Genomic DNA, 15,943 nt, shown 5'->3' on the forward strand with positions numbered 1-15,943 from the left:
AAGGGAGAGAATAGGTTGGGCAGGGAGAGGATAGGTTGGGAAGGGAGAGGAGAGAGAAGAATAGGTGTATGAGTGAGGATGGATTGAACTCAGTATTCTCCGGGCGGAGAAAGATTAAGGTTCAGACTTCGGCCCGGAGACTGTAGTTTGACCGAGCGGAGAAAATAACAGAAAAAAAATAATAGTTTCTAAATAGTTTCTATGAATAATAAAGTTCATGATATGAGCCAGTTTTTCTAGTTTTTGGTTAGTTCAGTTTATTTTCTAGATGTAGTTAGTTCAGTTAATTTTCTAGTTGTAGGTTAGTTCATTTTATTTTCTAGTTGTAGGTTAGTTCAGTTTATTTTCTAGTTGTAGGTTAGTTCAGTTTATTTTCTAGTTGTAGGTTAGTTCAGTTTATTTTCTAGTTGTAGGTTAGTTCAGTTTATTTTCTAGTTGTAGGTTGGTTCAGTTTATTTTCTAGTTGTATGGTTAGTTCAGTTTATTTTCTAGTTGTAGTTGGTTCAGTTTATTTTCTAGTTGTAGGTTAGTTCAGTTTATTTTTTAGTTGTAGGTTAGTTCAGTTTATTTTCTAGTTGTAGATTAGTTCAGTTTATTTTCTAGTTGTAGTTAGTTCAGTCTGTAGTTTGACCGAGCGGAGAAAATAACAGAAAAAAATAATAGTTTCTATGAATAATAAAGTGAACGAAAAGTCAAAAATTTTAACGAATTTAGCGAAAATTTCGAACGAATTTCGCGGAAATAATTAATCAAAAACGTTCGCGAAAATGGAAGACAAATTTTGTTTTCGTTTAAATTTTCCTTGGCTGAACAAAATTTTCGCGAAACAGAGAACGAAATTTGAAAACCCTAGAAAAAACTCAAATATTTTCAACAACTATATGCTCTCTGAGTAAAACTGGTTCAGACCATAGATAAATAAATATCTATGGTTCATGACTCAGATATTTTTTCATAAGATTTCAATATTCCCTAAAAAGTTTCATTAATTATCGAAAAAAGTATGTTTATAAAAATAATTTATATTTTTTAAATTTTCTTTCATCGTTGACTTCCAGGCTTCTTTTAAGTTTTCCACAATAAATACATAACCTAGAAAACAAAATAGGAGAATATTTCTTTCCTGTTTTTATACTTACTAACGATGTCAGATAACAAGATTTAATTCACATCTCTCTTCTACACTGCTAGAAAGAAAATAAAATCCTGTTTATTTTACATGACGAAAATTGCTTTATAAAATTCAAAGCACAAGCATGATCGCGTGGTCACCCCGTTCCACTGTTGACCGGCGTTTTCCGCGCATTTTGGACTGTTAATATTTTAAATTAAAAACGATATTTGTCGCGTGGAAAACATTTTTACAGTGTAGCCCAGTAATCTTCCCTTATTTCAGGTAGCACACTTTTATTGATATAGACATGAACTAGAATCCTTGTATTAAGAGTTTTTATATGTATCCTGACTTCTGATTGGTTAAGCGGAAATGTATCCTAACTTCTNTAATACTAAGGGACTGTACTATATATATGTACTAGATATAATACTAAGGGACTGTAGTTTATATATGTACTAGATGTAATACTAAGGAACTGTACTTGATATATGTACTAGATATAATACTAAGGTACTGTACTAGATATATGTACTTGATATAATACTAAGGGACTGTACTAGATATATGTACTATATATATATGTACTAGATGTAATACTAAGGGACTGTACTTGATATATGTACTAGACATAATACTAAGGGACTGTACTAGATTTATGTACTAGATATAATACTAAGGGACTGTACTTGATATATGTACTAGATATAATAGTAACGGACTGTACTAGATATATGTACTAGATATAATACTAACGGACTGTACTTGATATATGTACTAGATATAATAGTAACGGACTGTACTAGATATATGTACTAGATATAATACTAAGGGACTGTACAATATATTTGCACTAGATATAATTCTAAGGGACTGTACTAGATATATGTACTAGATTCATTGAAAATTGGTTTTAGATTTTATAAAAAAAAACTTTCATATGCTTACACTTGCTACAAACAATAATTTTCTAATCCTTTTGCAACTTGATGGTGTAAACCTTTCATATTTTAAGGAATTTAGATTTAAGTTTACGAATTTAAAAATGCTTAATATTTTTACGTAATCATGTTTATCATGAGTTTACAGATTTGATATCTACAGTAAAGTATACATTAAATCCAAACAGATAAAGTAATGTGTAAAGATGTAACCTTTTTAACTTGTTTAAAGTTTCTGCATTCCGGTGCAAATTTTAGCCACGCTTACTGAGATCCAGACAGCTTTATAAATTATGCATCAATTTATAATACTGGGTAGACTTTGCAGTGTTGCAACGCCTCGGTCTTTAGGTTTATGTAATATACTAACTTGGGCATCCAGCGCTGCCCATGTTACTCATAGTTACTCCCGCCGTTTACCCGCATTTGAACGATTTTAACGGGAAACTAAATTTTCGCTTTTAAAGTCGACCCACTCAATCTTAAAACCAAGCTAGGAACATTCCTGGGGGTTTTTGAGTTCCCCAATTAAAATTTGAGACAAATCGGTTAAGGGTTCCTGAGTTTTAATAATTTCTCAAACGTCACCATTGACTTCTACATATACTAATATTATTTTTTTTAATGTAAAAATCTTAATTTTTATGCTCTAGGGCGAAAACAAAAAGATCTCAAAATAATTTAATATGATGGGTTTTAGTTCCAGGGAAGAAGGGGATTAAATTCTATGGGGAGGGAAGGATTAAATTAAATGCATCTTACTTTTCGCATAAAATATCTTGCTTTGTTGTTCTTTTTGATATACAGGGTGTCCCGCATCATATTAGATCGATTAAAGCTTAGCTCTAAATTGAGATTTAAGGAGCTAATCAGACAATTTAAAAAGAATGAATCATTAAAAAATGTACGTGTCTAATATAAAAATGATCCCGAAGAAAATATCAGTTTTTTCGAGTAATAAATGTGCGTAATCTGGGTTTAAAGCTTGGAGATAATCCAGTATGATATGCTCTGATAGTCCTTACTGTATTTTTTTAGATGCGCCTTTATATTTTATTTCCCCCGGTCCAAGAATTAAATGTAACAATCTTTTATCGTTAATTTGTATGCAGTTGTACTTACATTCATATCTCTTATATATATTCATAATATCAATTTTATATAGAGGTTTAGGTTAAGCTACTCTAGCAATGTAATCTGGAAAATAAGAGATTTAGGGGAACAAAATAATATTTTCATTTTGATTTTGAATCGATTCATTCTGTTTCTGTTTTACTTACGGATGGCAGCGCTAATTCAATAAACGAACGTCAGTTTTTTCTGTTACCGGAAAAATTTGTTATTGAACGAAAAAACTGCCAACAAAAAAATCTTAAATAAAATCTAAAAGAAAGATCAGTTTTTTAAAATAATGGCACATTTAGTTAATTTGTATAAGCTTTAAAAATGTCATCATATCATAGTATGAAATATCAAAATTCTACTACATCGGGTTGCAAAATGTTAGGATAAAAAATACGTTCTGTTGAAGATTGAAGTTTTCGCTTAACAAACTGATAAATCAGCTTTTGCTCCGGCCACAGCTAGTCATCTTGAAAAGCATAGAATAATACCAATATGACTAGCCGCTGCAACAAGGTTGACGCGGTCAGACTTTTGGTTGAATTTACTTTTAGTAAAGGGTTAGAGGTGCGTGTAGATTAATTAGATGCGCTGATTATATATATTACTAGCCCGTGGAATTTTTTCAAAATTAATTTTTTTAAATCGATTTTTTGAAAAAATAAATCAATCTTTGAAAAGAAAAATAGATTGCTTTAGCCTAAAATACCCCAGGGTACCAATGAGTTCCCTCAAAAAATGTCAGCCAATTTGGTCCTGCCGTTTGGCCAGCTATAGCTAACATATAATATACAATTTTTTACATGGATCGTATATGTTAGACATGGATATAATTGACCATGTGGCCGCAGCGCTCGGCCCAGTAAATGTCTTAACTAACCTAACCCGTGGCCGCAGCGCTCGGACTAGAAAATTGTCTTAACCTAACCTAACCCTATTGATAAATAATAATTTAGTCCAAAAATCGTTCTCTAGGACGAACCTTATTAATATATTTCTGTACAAAAACAAAAATATATTCATTCATTCAAACAGGAATTTGGGAAAAGGAATGCTTTTGTTTGATATAAAAGCATATAATGTGCCAAAAAATCTCTATATAAAAAGTAATAATTTATGTTTGGGTGTCTGTCTGTTTGTTTGGATGTCTGATCAAAACTTATGAACCCTTGGACCGATTTGGTTTAAACATCCTGAGTTAAGTAGTTTGACCTTGACATGCAAAACTTTAGGCGAAGCTGGGTTCCCAAGCTAATACCATATATTCGCACTGCAATACTGGAGCAAAAAAGTATTAATCTTTAAATATTTTCAAGTTTTTAAATGTTTTAATGTTTCTTTTATTTTCCAGCAGTTGCACTTCCTTATTGATAATTTATTTTGAAATGATTTGCAGGAAAAAAAAGTTCTGAAATTTTTCTAAAGGGATAATTAATTTTGTAACATGTCACGTGATTTTTATACTGCTTGTGCTCTGAATACTGTTAAAGCTTATATCTAAATAACTGCACGTTGTAATAGAAATACGAAGCACTGCAGCTGTACTTTTTCTTTTTCCTTTTTTTGCTTAGAATTGGGGGAAATTTTAACACAACTTTGTTGTATTTTTTTTTGCTTATTCTATAAAGAGATAATTACTTTAGTCCGGCAGTTTTGAGACAGACAAAGGAATTGAGTTCTTGACACAAACTTCGTTTTTCTAATCCATATCTTTGCAACCCAATGTTTTGTAAACCTTAGATATTAAAACTTTGAATTCTGTTAGCTCTAATGGTCTAAGTTTGAAAAGATGCACACCATCAGGTTGAAAACATTTAGGAATTGATTAGAAAATTATAAGTTGAGGTTGAGTTTCCAGACAGATAAATTAGGATTTGTATTTCAGGTAAAATGTTGCAGAGTCAGAGCACAGTTATTATTCCTAGGAGAATATATACATCAACTTTACACAGTTAACATCGATATACTGTACAAGTAAGATAAATTTCAGCCCTATACCCTCCCCCTCCCCATTCCACTTCCACTTCCCCACATGATAAACAAATTGAATCTTTCAGAACTGTAATCAATACAATTCTTTTTTTTCTTTGAATGAGATAGATCACATTTTCGAGAATTTCAAACCTTAATTTTTGTTCCATATACAGCTAGATACAGTGAGATGGTTTATATGTCGGATTTAAGCTTGAAAAATCAACAATTTCTCTCTTGAATTATATATATTGAATATTATTGGGCAATGCAATTTTGTTTCTATTTCGTGAACAGTCCTTGTTAGCAGAGGTAATCAATAATAACATATTTGTTCAGTGGTAGTTGCTAAGATGATGTTAAAGTTAGTTCCCTAGACTAAACTAATTATACCGTACATCAACTCCATTAACAGGATGGAAAATACAACAGGTCAGAAACCATGGAACAGTAAATAATGTGAGATCGGAACTTTAGTGTGGGTATTGTTAATTGTAAACGCTGGTTCTCGATATTCAATGTGGACACTTTTGAATTTGAAGATCAATACTTGATCCCTCAATTAAAGTTATTCCTGCAGGAAAATGACCTTCACATGACCACATGGAAGGTTTAGTGATGATTAAATTTTCAAAAATTAGCCTCCAGCAAAATTCGATTTATATTAAGATTAAAAAATCCACAACATTTTTTTTTTAATAAAATCCTCCAGCTTTTTATTAATTGTTTTACAATTTGTAGACAAAGAGAAAATTTTCACAGTTGAAATAAATGATGGGCGCGTAAAAGTCAAGTTTTATAAATTTTAGTAAAACAATGTGCATGATTTTATATATATAATATTTAAGCTTATCCTGGGAACTTCAGCTTGGAGGAGGACTGCGACGAAGATTACAATATCAGGAAAATAAAATCAGATTTTTAAATTTCTTTTTTATTTCTTTTCAACGAAAAATTTGATCAAAAGGAAATGATTATATTTTTTCAAGGAAAAAGTCTTGTTTATTTTGATTTAAATTTAAAGTTTAATTAAAACTGGATGAAAGATACTCTTCTGCAGTACATTGTACCAGACTTTACATTTTGCAGTGTACTGTATTTGCTTTAAAGCCATATCAAATATGTAATTAATGCCGCAGGTTTCTAGATCCCACTATATGGCAATGTTTTGTAGCACGCGTGACATATTCTATAGCTATGCAGAAGGAGGGGAGGAAGGCCAACCACATCAATCTCTAGTCCGAACCACATTCTCCTCATTTTCTCGTCCGAACCACCTCGAAATCCTCGTCCTTTCAATATTATTTTTTTTAAGTGTCCGATCCTTGAAAATAAATACATTTTTTTAAACTATTCCTAAAAAAATGTCTGGATAAAATGTACAAATCTGATTATCTTGCTGAGTCTAGTTCCTGTCTGGAAGAGTGTACTGGGAACACTAGTTTCTGTCTGGAAGAGTGTTCCAGTAACTGTAGTTCCTCTTGTATTTCAAAACATCAGTTCCAGTTCCAGCAAACTAAGGAACAAAATAAACCAGAAGAATACAACAAGCTTAAAAAGTGATTGATTTAACGCCTCAAACTCTAATTTTCTAATCCTGATTTCTTTGCAACCTGTGTCCGAATTTAATGAATTAAAGCCACGTCACAACACCGGTTTTAATTGACCACCGGCTTAAATCTTGAAAAATTTAATTCAAATTTAAGTGGAACCAACCATACTTGAGCCGCGGCTTAAATTTAAACCGCGGCTCAAATAATTTAAATTCGGTCTCTGAGCTAGACTCTTGTGTTAGGAACCCTTAATCCCGTGCGCTTAATCTTGATATCCATCTTGATTAATCTTGATATCCGTCTTGATTAATCTTGATATCCATCTTAAACACTTTTGATTTTATTTTAGTTTCTGACCAATGAGAGTTCTCTCATTAATTTCGTGCAAAATTTCCCGGTCTTTGATTGGTACTTAGGTTTCTGTCGACACTCGATCTGATTGGCGGAGTTTTAGACACTCTCCTGGATATCAAATAAAGATTAATTTAAAATCTTCAGATTTACAAAAGTAAGTGATCAAGCCTTGATACTAGAGTTTCCAGCTGTGATAAATGAAACTGTCGAAGTTTGAAATATCTAAGTTTTACACAATCAAGTTACCATGATATAGGGATTAGAAAATTAGAGTAAGAGTAAATAGAATAGTTTATTTAATCGGATATTAAGATATACGTGATGTCACTGATAACAGTGGTGACAATAGTTAGTAATCTACTAATAGTAATCGCTGTTCTATCAACTAAAAGAAAGGTAAATATTATTGCTGTAACTTGAAATCTTAAAATTTGAGTTTTGGAAAAAATTTAGTTTTAAAAACTATACTTTGAAAAAACTCAAGTCTAAATCATTGGATTATCTTTGCAACCTCTTAGTGCAAATGTTTGTGGCGAGCGCTCAGTTCCTTTATATTGGCAGCTTATCTGCTTATCTGCTTATCTGTTTGGTTTTGTAAACAACTGTTGATCATTGAAATTTGAACTATGGATAGCACAAACAAATAGGTTCAATTCAAACTTATGAACAGAGGTGTACACAGGGGGGATGTATGGGGACTCACCACCCCCCATTATATCAGTAAAATCTATGGTTACCAGGAGGTCCCAACGAGGCTATGCTCCCCCCCTACCTTGGAAAGAAAGAAAAAATGTAAATCCCCTGGACAGTGGACACATTCCTGCGTACGCCCCTGATCATTAACACATATCATAAGTAATACGTTTTTAAAGCTTGCACGCTGATTGATTTTAAAGTTTAATGCAAATTTTAAGATTTAATTAAATTTAATTTGCACTTCAATATTTTGCATTGTTTAAAGTTTATGACTGCAAAGAGAAAGTTTGTAAAACTGTTTGAGAGTGTTTTTAACAAGATGCACAACAACAACATTTTCTTTTAGATAAAGTATATTAAACTTACACTATGCAGTAATCTTCCTCTTCTTGTTTTTTTAGGTTGAAAAATATTTTTCAATTAAATGTTTTCTAGTTTTATTCAAGTTTTTAAGGGATTGTTAATAAAATTTCCAGTGACCTTCTATGCACAGATCATGGAGAGCGGAGAACTCCGTGTATTTATCTCCAAAATGATGTTTAAAAATTGCCAATGAAGCTAAAGTTAAGACTGTTGTACAGTATAAACTCAACTCAGCTGACATATTTTGTCGAAAATCCCGAATATTCTGTGTCCATTACTGTTTTCAAAACTTCAAATGAAAATAATTACTTTCCGGGACATCTGGAAAGTAAATATTAATCTTTATTGAATATAAAGCAACTCCTTCATCCTTGATTACTCAATAGTTTAAAGGGGTATACTATTGTTGGGAAATGGAAGGGAGGGTCACTTGAAATTACGGTTACAGTCCCTTTCAGATGACATATTGGTATTCATTTGGATTATTTAGATATTTCTAATATTTCAGATATCTCGAATATTTCAGAAATATCTAATACTTTAGATATCTCGAATATTTTAAATATCTCCAATATTTCAGATATCTCTTTCATTTCAGATATCTCTGATTTTTCAGAGATATCTAATACTTTAGATATCTCGAATAATTTAGATATCTCCAAGATTTCAGATATCTCTAATATTTTAGATATCTGTGATATCTCAGATATCTCCAATATTTCAGATATCTCTAAAATTTTAGATATCTCGAATATTTTAGATATTTTAGATATTTCAGATATCTCCAATATTTCAGATATATCCAATATTTCAGATATCTCTAAAATTTTAGATATCTCGAGTATTTTAGAAATTTTAGATATCTCTAATATTTCAGATATCTCCAATATTTCAGATATCTTTAATATTTCAGATATCTCTAATATTTCAGATATCTCCAATATTTCAGATATCTCTAATATTTCAGATATCTCCAATATTTCAGATATCTTTAATATTTTAGATATCTCTAATATTTCAAATATCTCTAATATTTCAAATATCTCTAATATTTCAGATATCTCGAATGAACTACTTTATCCTTCATCTATCCCTGGCTGATATCTCAACAGCACTGTTTACACTTTGTCCAGGTGTTTATCATCCAGTTTTTTCCAGCCTTATTTATTCTAAGTAAAATACAGATACAGCTATGGATGACAGCTATGACAGCTCTGAATTCCAGCGTTGACAGCTATGAATGGTAACTGTGACTGCTTTGAATGGTAGCTATGGCAGCTATGAAAGCTGTGACAGCTATGAATGACATCTATGAATAACAGCTATGAATGACAGTTATGAATGACAGCTATGAATGACATCTGTGACAGCCATCCATCAATTTATAGTTAAGGTTTACTTAAACGTGTCGCAACCCATCAGCCCTATGCTTACATTTCTAGGTCGCTTATACTTTTTATATTTCAAACATGTAGGCTTCTTTCTATACCTTTCTTTTTAAAAGGAGTAATTGGTAAAACGCCAAATCAGCTTTTTATTCTATTTGATATTATTTAAAAGTTGCAAAAAGGTTTTTTTTCTAATCCTTTTTAACTTATGCAGTTTTATGAAAAAGGAAGTTTTTAAGGATTACTCTCATCAAAGAAAAAGTATCTTTATCTCCGAGAAAATAACAAGAAAAAATCAAGGAGTAGACAATTTGACAAATATACTAGACTTCGGATTTATATTCTATCGAGTTTTTATTCCCAAAGACGTGTAATGCTATACTGTTGCTATATCAAAGCTTTAGTTTCTAATTCGGGGGATTGGAACTAAGACAAAGTTTATAAGTATTATATGGTTAACCTATCTATATTTGGTTGGGCTGTTTATTGATTAGTTAGTTTGTATTTCATAAAATAAACGTTAAAAAGGCAGAACGGACTTCAAAAATGTTGTGGACGGTCTGAATAAAAAAATAGCTATACAAAGGAATTGAGTCTTTACAACAAACTCTAATACCTAAATCTTTCCAACACATGATGGTGTAAACCTTAATATTTTAAACTTTGTTTATTTGATCTAACAAAATTAATAGTTTGAAATATCTAAGGTCTACGACATTGGACTTTAGAGATAAAGGGATTAGAGAATCAGAGTTTGTGGCAACGCGACTGCGGAATTTCTTTGTTGAAAATATTTCTAAATCCACCAAAGAAAAATAAAAAATCTGAAAATTTTTAAATTGCATTTGTTAAATAAGTACGTTGAGAAGGTGTTTGTTCAAAGGGTTGAAGTTACAAAACCTAATAATCTAAATAAAAAAAGTGTGATTTGCGGCGCCTGGTCAAAATTGTACTTTTTTGTGCTTCTCTCCTGTAAGGGGTATTTTCAATATTTTTTGAAAATTTACATTTTTTTGGTACTTCAATGGCCCAATAAAAACAATAAACGTCAAAACAGCGAAACTGATCAGACCCGAATTATTTGCGGGACCTCGCGTGACCCATGGCCATGGAAAGTTTTATGGATGATAAATTTTCAAAAATTTGCCCTTAACGATTTTTTTTATAAAATCCGTGATTTTTTTTGTTCACAATTGAAGTAGAAGATTGGCGTGAGGCGCCCTAAACGCCAAGTATAATATACATAAAAGAATAATCAAATATGCATATTAAGATTAATGGATTAGATAGAGAAAGGTGTTATAAAAAGTGAACGTATTAAAAATAAAAGTTATAAAATCCATTTACAAAATACTTTAAACTTTTATTAATAAGAGTTCTGAATACATTCATGAATCATGATAGTTTTATAATAATGAGAATTCTTACAGAACCATTTTTTTACATTCCAACCCACATTTCTTATTTTATTAGACACTAGAAACTTGGAAACCCAGCTTTAACTGGAAACTGAACTAAGAATCTTTAAACCCAGCTAAGAAAAATCCCGTGGTAATACGGAGTTCCCCAATCAAAATTTGAAACTATCAGTCAAGGGGTACATGAGTTATGATTGGACATACATACACCCTAACAGAGATTACTACTAAAAGAGAATACATAAATAAACATCCAGTGAATAAAAAGGGATTGTACTGAAAACTATACAGAAGGAGAAAGTGAAATGTATGCAAGGTTACTGGTAAGATTTTGTGACCTTGTAGCTCCTCAAGTTTGAGAAAAGCCGGAATACTTAGTTTAGCATCGAAAAAAACTAAGTTTATTAGGAACTGTATCATTTGATGTATAAAATAGTAGATTATAAAGGAGTTATTCTTTTTTAAATCTAACATTCTAGAATTTTATTTTCAAAATTTTCTCGAAACTCGGTTTCCAAAATCCATATTCATTCTGATACCCTGTGAAAAGTTAAAGTTTGTGAACATACGGATCGTTTGATATATCACCACACATACAATGTACATGATAGGTAGTAAAACAACCCTGTCAGGGCATAAAGAATTGAGCAATAACAAAAGTTGTTTTATCAATCTGTGCGTCATGAAAGGCCTTGAAGGNAAATAAAGAACTATTTTACAGAAAAATGTTTCAACATGAATTTTAATGTTAATTTTTGTCTTCCATTCTAACTTTCAACTTTGCTTTTATCTTTTTTTTACAAATTAAAATGGAAAATTAAATATCCAACTTATATTAAATGTATTGAACTTGGCTGTTAGATTTTTGTTGCTAATATATCTTCAAGCTTTTCGTACATGAAATAATAACAATAACAAATTTAGCATATTTCTTTAGCGGATTTCCTAAATAAAATACGAAATTATTTGAAGCAAAAATTGTCAACTCTTCTGATCGGCCATAAACATTCCCTGGAGCCATGTGAGTTAAATATTATTGCGAGAAAGGAATACAATTTAGACGTTGAACTATTTCGTAGAAGTTAATTTATTATAAGTTTTCAGAAAAATTATCCTAATTTAAATTATAATTTGTTTGAGTTTACTTTTAATTCTAATAATAATGTTCACTGGTGAGAACTGAGAACTAAGGACAAAATAAAAAGTGTTAGGTCATTTCCCCAGCGCAACTTCCCCAACACAAATTCCCCAGTCACAACTTCCCCAACAGCAACTTCCCCAGCCGCTAATTTCCCCAACACTAACTTCCCCAGTCACTAATTGCCCCAACACCAATTTCCCCATGCAGTAAAATTCTTAATTTCCCCAACAGCAACTTCACTTCAAAACGGCTGTTACTACACATTTTGAATGTTTCCTTTTCTCCACACAGTTTCAGAATGATTTAGATTTGTCCCTTGACATTGATGGTAGGTTATCATACTAATTGGGATACGCATTTGTTCATTGGAGTAATGTTAAAAACGGAAATATTTGATATTTTACTGCATGGGGAAATTGGTGTTGGGGAAGTTGCTGTTTTACTGCATGGGGAAATTGTTGTTGGGGAAGTTGCTGTTGGGGAAATTAGTGACTGGGGAAGTTGCGCTGGGGATCTAACCTAACACCAAATTAAAGTATAAAACAATTGATTAAAAATTTAATTATATAATATGCAAATCTTAGATCGGCGTATTAATATAAATATAGATATTAAAATAAAGCCTCCCCCCCCCTATCTTCTCGTGTATGCTGTATGTTCATTAACCTAATTCAATTTTATTATTACTAGGACTCTTATAATTATGTTCTATTCAGATTAAACATATTTATTATACTCATTTTTTTTCTCCACTTTAAAAAGTGTTCACTGATAAATGCCATTTTTATATTTGTAAGAGAAACCTGAGTTGAGAAATTTTGAATAGAGATCGATAGCTAATTTAAATATGTACACGTGGTTTAAATGCTGGTTCAAGTTGAGATAGGCAACCACATTTCTCTTTAAAAATTTTGAACTAAAAACACCTAATTCTTATAAAGAAATTGATGAATCTTAGCAAAATACTCAAATTTCCTAATTCCTACATATATTTGCAATCTGAAGGATTTTATATTTCAACAGAATTAACAGTTTGAAAATATCAAAGATCTACGACATCAGGTTGCAAAGATATTGGGATTAGAAAATAAGAGTTTGTGACAAAAACTAAATTACTTTAAATCCATCAAAGAACAAAAAATAATCCATACATATTCAGAATAAATGGCTTGTTTTTCAAAAAAAAATATTGTTTTAGAAACAAAAAATCTCAATATCTGAAGAAACAAGAATAAATTCATGGATTTTATGGATTGTCAAATTTTATGATTTAACAATCTTCAAATAGAAAAAGCTTTACAGTTTCTCGTAAATCTTCAGCAGTTTATGAAATATTCTAATATAACAAAATGTCTAAAACAAAGGGCACAGAGCCTAAAACAAAGGCTTTAAATTGTTCAAAGTCACAAAATGTCCAAAGCTATAAAATATTTAAATAAATCTTTAAAAAATAAACCAAATCCGTGTTATTCCTACTTGACCTTGATATTTCTGAGGGCCTCTTTTTTCTATTCTTGCATTATTTCATTATTGAATTGCTAACGTTCAAATCATTCAGTAATGAAGCATCGATAGTAAATACTGTTTTGACTTGGATTGTAAAGCGCTTTCAGGATTACATTAAAAGCATAACAAAAATTAAAGATATGGAATTTTTTCGTGAATTTTCAAAACTAAGAAAATATTTTACTAAATTTATCAGAGGGGCCATTTTACATCCAACGCTCGATCGCCCATAGTACCCCCCTGAACCGGATTAACCGATTTTCTTTATTTAGGAAGTTCTGACCTTACAGCTGTACATTAAATATTGTATTTTAAGAATCATTAAGATTTTTTTCTTTTAAATCTTTCTGATCCAAAAATTTAGTTTGAATGTGAGTTTAACCTAATTTATATTTATATTTAGAGATAATCTGGTCTCTAACTCTACCCTACTTCTACGGAGGCTTCCTTACTTGTAAGGTAACAATCTAGGATTTTTATATTTATCCAAACCAAACCAGCCCCCCTCCTCCTCTTCTTCTAGATCAATTCCTGCAATCGCCCTTGGCAACAGTCCCAATCTTATGTTGAAATCATTTCGATTATGTTAATCTTTATCTTATCTTACCTAATCCACCTTCAGATATAGAATTATATATTCTCCCTGACTGATGTACTGAAATGTACTTTCCTCATAGAAATCAATCAACATTTGTGAGAAAATGTCGCAATTATTTCCGCCATTTAATTCCACCATTTTGGTTTACGAGTTTTGTTTACAGCTGATGAAATCACTGCAGATGTTGGGACCCTATCTCAGCTCGTATATCCTCTGTGCAACAGCTATGGATAGAAGACAGGTTCGATATTCAGTTTAAAGATACTGCAGGCCCGTAATTTCAAGTGACCCTCCATGCAAAGATGGCAATTTCCGACTTAATCAGCACCATTAATGGACAAAGGAATTGAGTCTTTGCCACAAACTCAAATTTTCTAATCCTTATATCTATGGAACCTCATCTTGTAGACTTTTGATATTTCAAACTAAGATAATTTGATGCAACAGAATTCATAGTTTGAAATATCTTAGGTCTACGACATTGGGTTGCAGAGATATAGGAATTAGAAAATCAGAGTTTGTGACAAAGACTCAATTCCTTTGTCTGATCAAGTATGTATAGATATCAGTGTTTAGAATTCCAAAACTGATTATTTTCAATTGTGGTTTCTCTTCAAAAGTGACTTTCGCATTTCTAAGCATTCCTTTTCGTGCATGTATTAATTCAAATAAAAAAATTACAAACGCTTAAATAGAATTCTTTTGAAAGCTAGGTGAAACATTGTTTTATATTAATATAGTTGCTTCACTTTATATTCCATTTAAGTAATTATTTTAGTTTACTTTTTAACTATACAGGTTGTCGCAATTAGACATTACCGTGTTTTTTTTAGTTTGTAGGCATTTAAGGTGTGTTGACTTTTAAAAGACTCCACAATAATCTGACGTGTTTAGCTTATTTCAATATTGCACTTTCTAAAAGCTTGCTTAATAGCAATAATGTGCAGAAAAAAAATTCTCACCAAAGTGTTAAAAAAAGCGATTTAACCAAACTGTTAATAGCCTTTTCAATTAGCTTTCATTTTTATATGTTTATTTGGACACGCTAAATAGTATCTGTATCACGATTTAAAGCATATTGGTATCTTCTATATTCTTATACATTTACTTCAATATTGAATAATATTAGTCTGCACTCTGTGCAGTGTCCATTCAATCTAATAATATGAGAATGTCTAGTCGTCTCTGACATTTCATTTTTTAAAAACAGTCCTATTATTCCAAAATGGTCTGTCGTAATTTCAATAAGGCAAATTATTTTATCATGGTGTTATGATTTACAACGCAGAAAAAGTAATAAAACTTCTGAAGCTAAAAAACGACGATATATTCCACATGTTGAGATTGTTCAGATTTAAATTCAGATTAAGTTTACAGAATGTTTACCCATGGACATCGTGCTCACTTCTTTTAATATAGAGACTAACTTGACACTGCAAGGAAAAGTCCCTTTAAAAAAAACTATATTTTTGTTAAAATTTTCTTTTTTAGGTTATCTGCACTCCCTTCGTAAACCTCTCCTGGTCCCCAAGCAGGTCTAAGGTGGGTTTCATGTTTTAGGATTTAAATTTAACTAGTGTTTAAAAATTTAAAAATAAAAAATGGATGCTGGACTGGACTGGACTGGACTGTAAATTCAGAACTTTCCGATTTAAATAGATTTATGTGTTATTATATAATGGAGAGTCCAAATTATAGTTATGTAAATTCAGAACTTTACTTAAACATGATTTCCGATTTAAATAGATCCATCTCGTGTTATTATATAATGGGCAGTC

At 31.1% G+C, this 15,943-nt stretch overlaps 1 protein-coding gene across 1 annotated transcript in view; it reads left to right on the top strand.

Annotated features, from left to right (window-relative positions):
* The first annotated feature begins 5,060 nt into the window (after window positions 1-5,060).
* Window positions 5,061-15,943, top strand: part of LOC111701068 (isotocin receptor) — a 46,437-nt gene continuing 35,554 nt past the window's right edge. The window contains exons 1-9 of the mRNA XM_023472200.1: window positions 5,061-5,151; window positions 5,488-5,580; window positions 5,997-6,051; window positions 6,558-6,669; window positions 7,368-7,451; window positions 9,172-9,247; window positions 13,971-14,026; window positions 14,329-14,406; window positions 15,657-15,707. Coding sequence (XP_023327968.1) covers window positions 5,565-5,580; window positions 5,997-6,051; window positions 6,558-6,669; window positions 7,368-7,451; window positions 9,172-9,247; window positions 13,971-14,026; window positions 14,329-14,406; window positions 15,657-15,707 — 528 coding nt within the window. The 5' untranslated portion in view covers window positions 5,061-5,151; window positions 5,488-5,564. The remainder of the gene's footprint in view (window positions 5,152-5,487; window positions 5,581-5,996; window positions 6,052-6,557; window positions 6,670-7,367; window positions 7,452-9,171; window positions 9,248-13,970; window positions 14,027-14,328; window positions 14,407-15,656; window positions 15,708-15,943) is intronic.

Source organism: Eurytemora carolleeae, unplaced genomic scaffold (assembly GCF_000591075.1).
Source record: "Eurytemora carolleeae unplaced genomic scaffold, Eaff_2.0 scaffold277, whole genome shotgun sequence".
In the NCBI taxonomy this organism is placed as follows: domain Eukaryota; kingdom Metazoa; phylum Arthropoda; class Copepoda; order Calanoida; family Temoridae; genus Eurytemora; species Eurytemora carolleeae.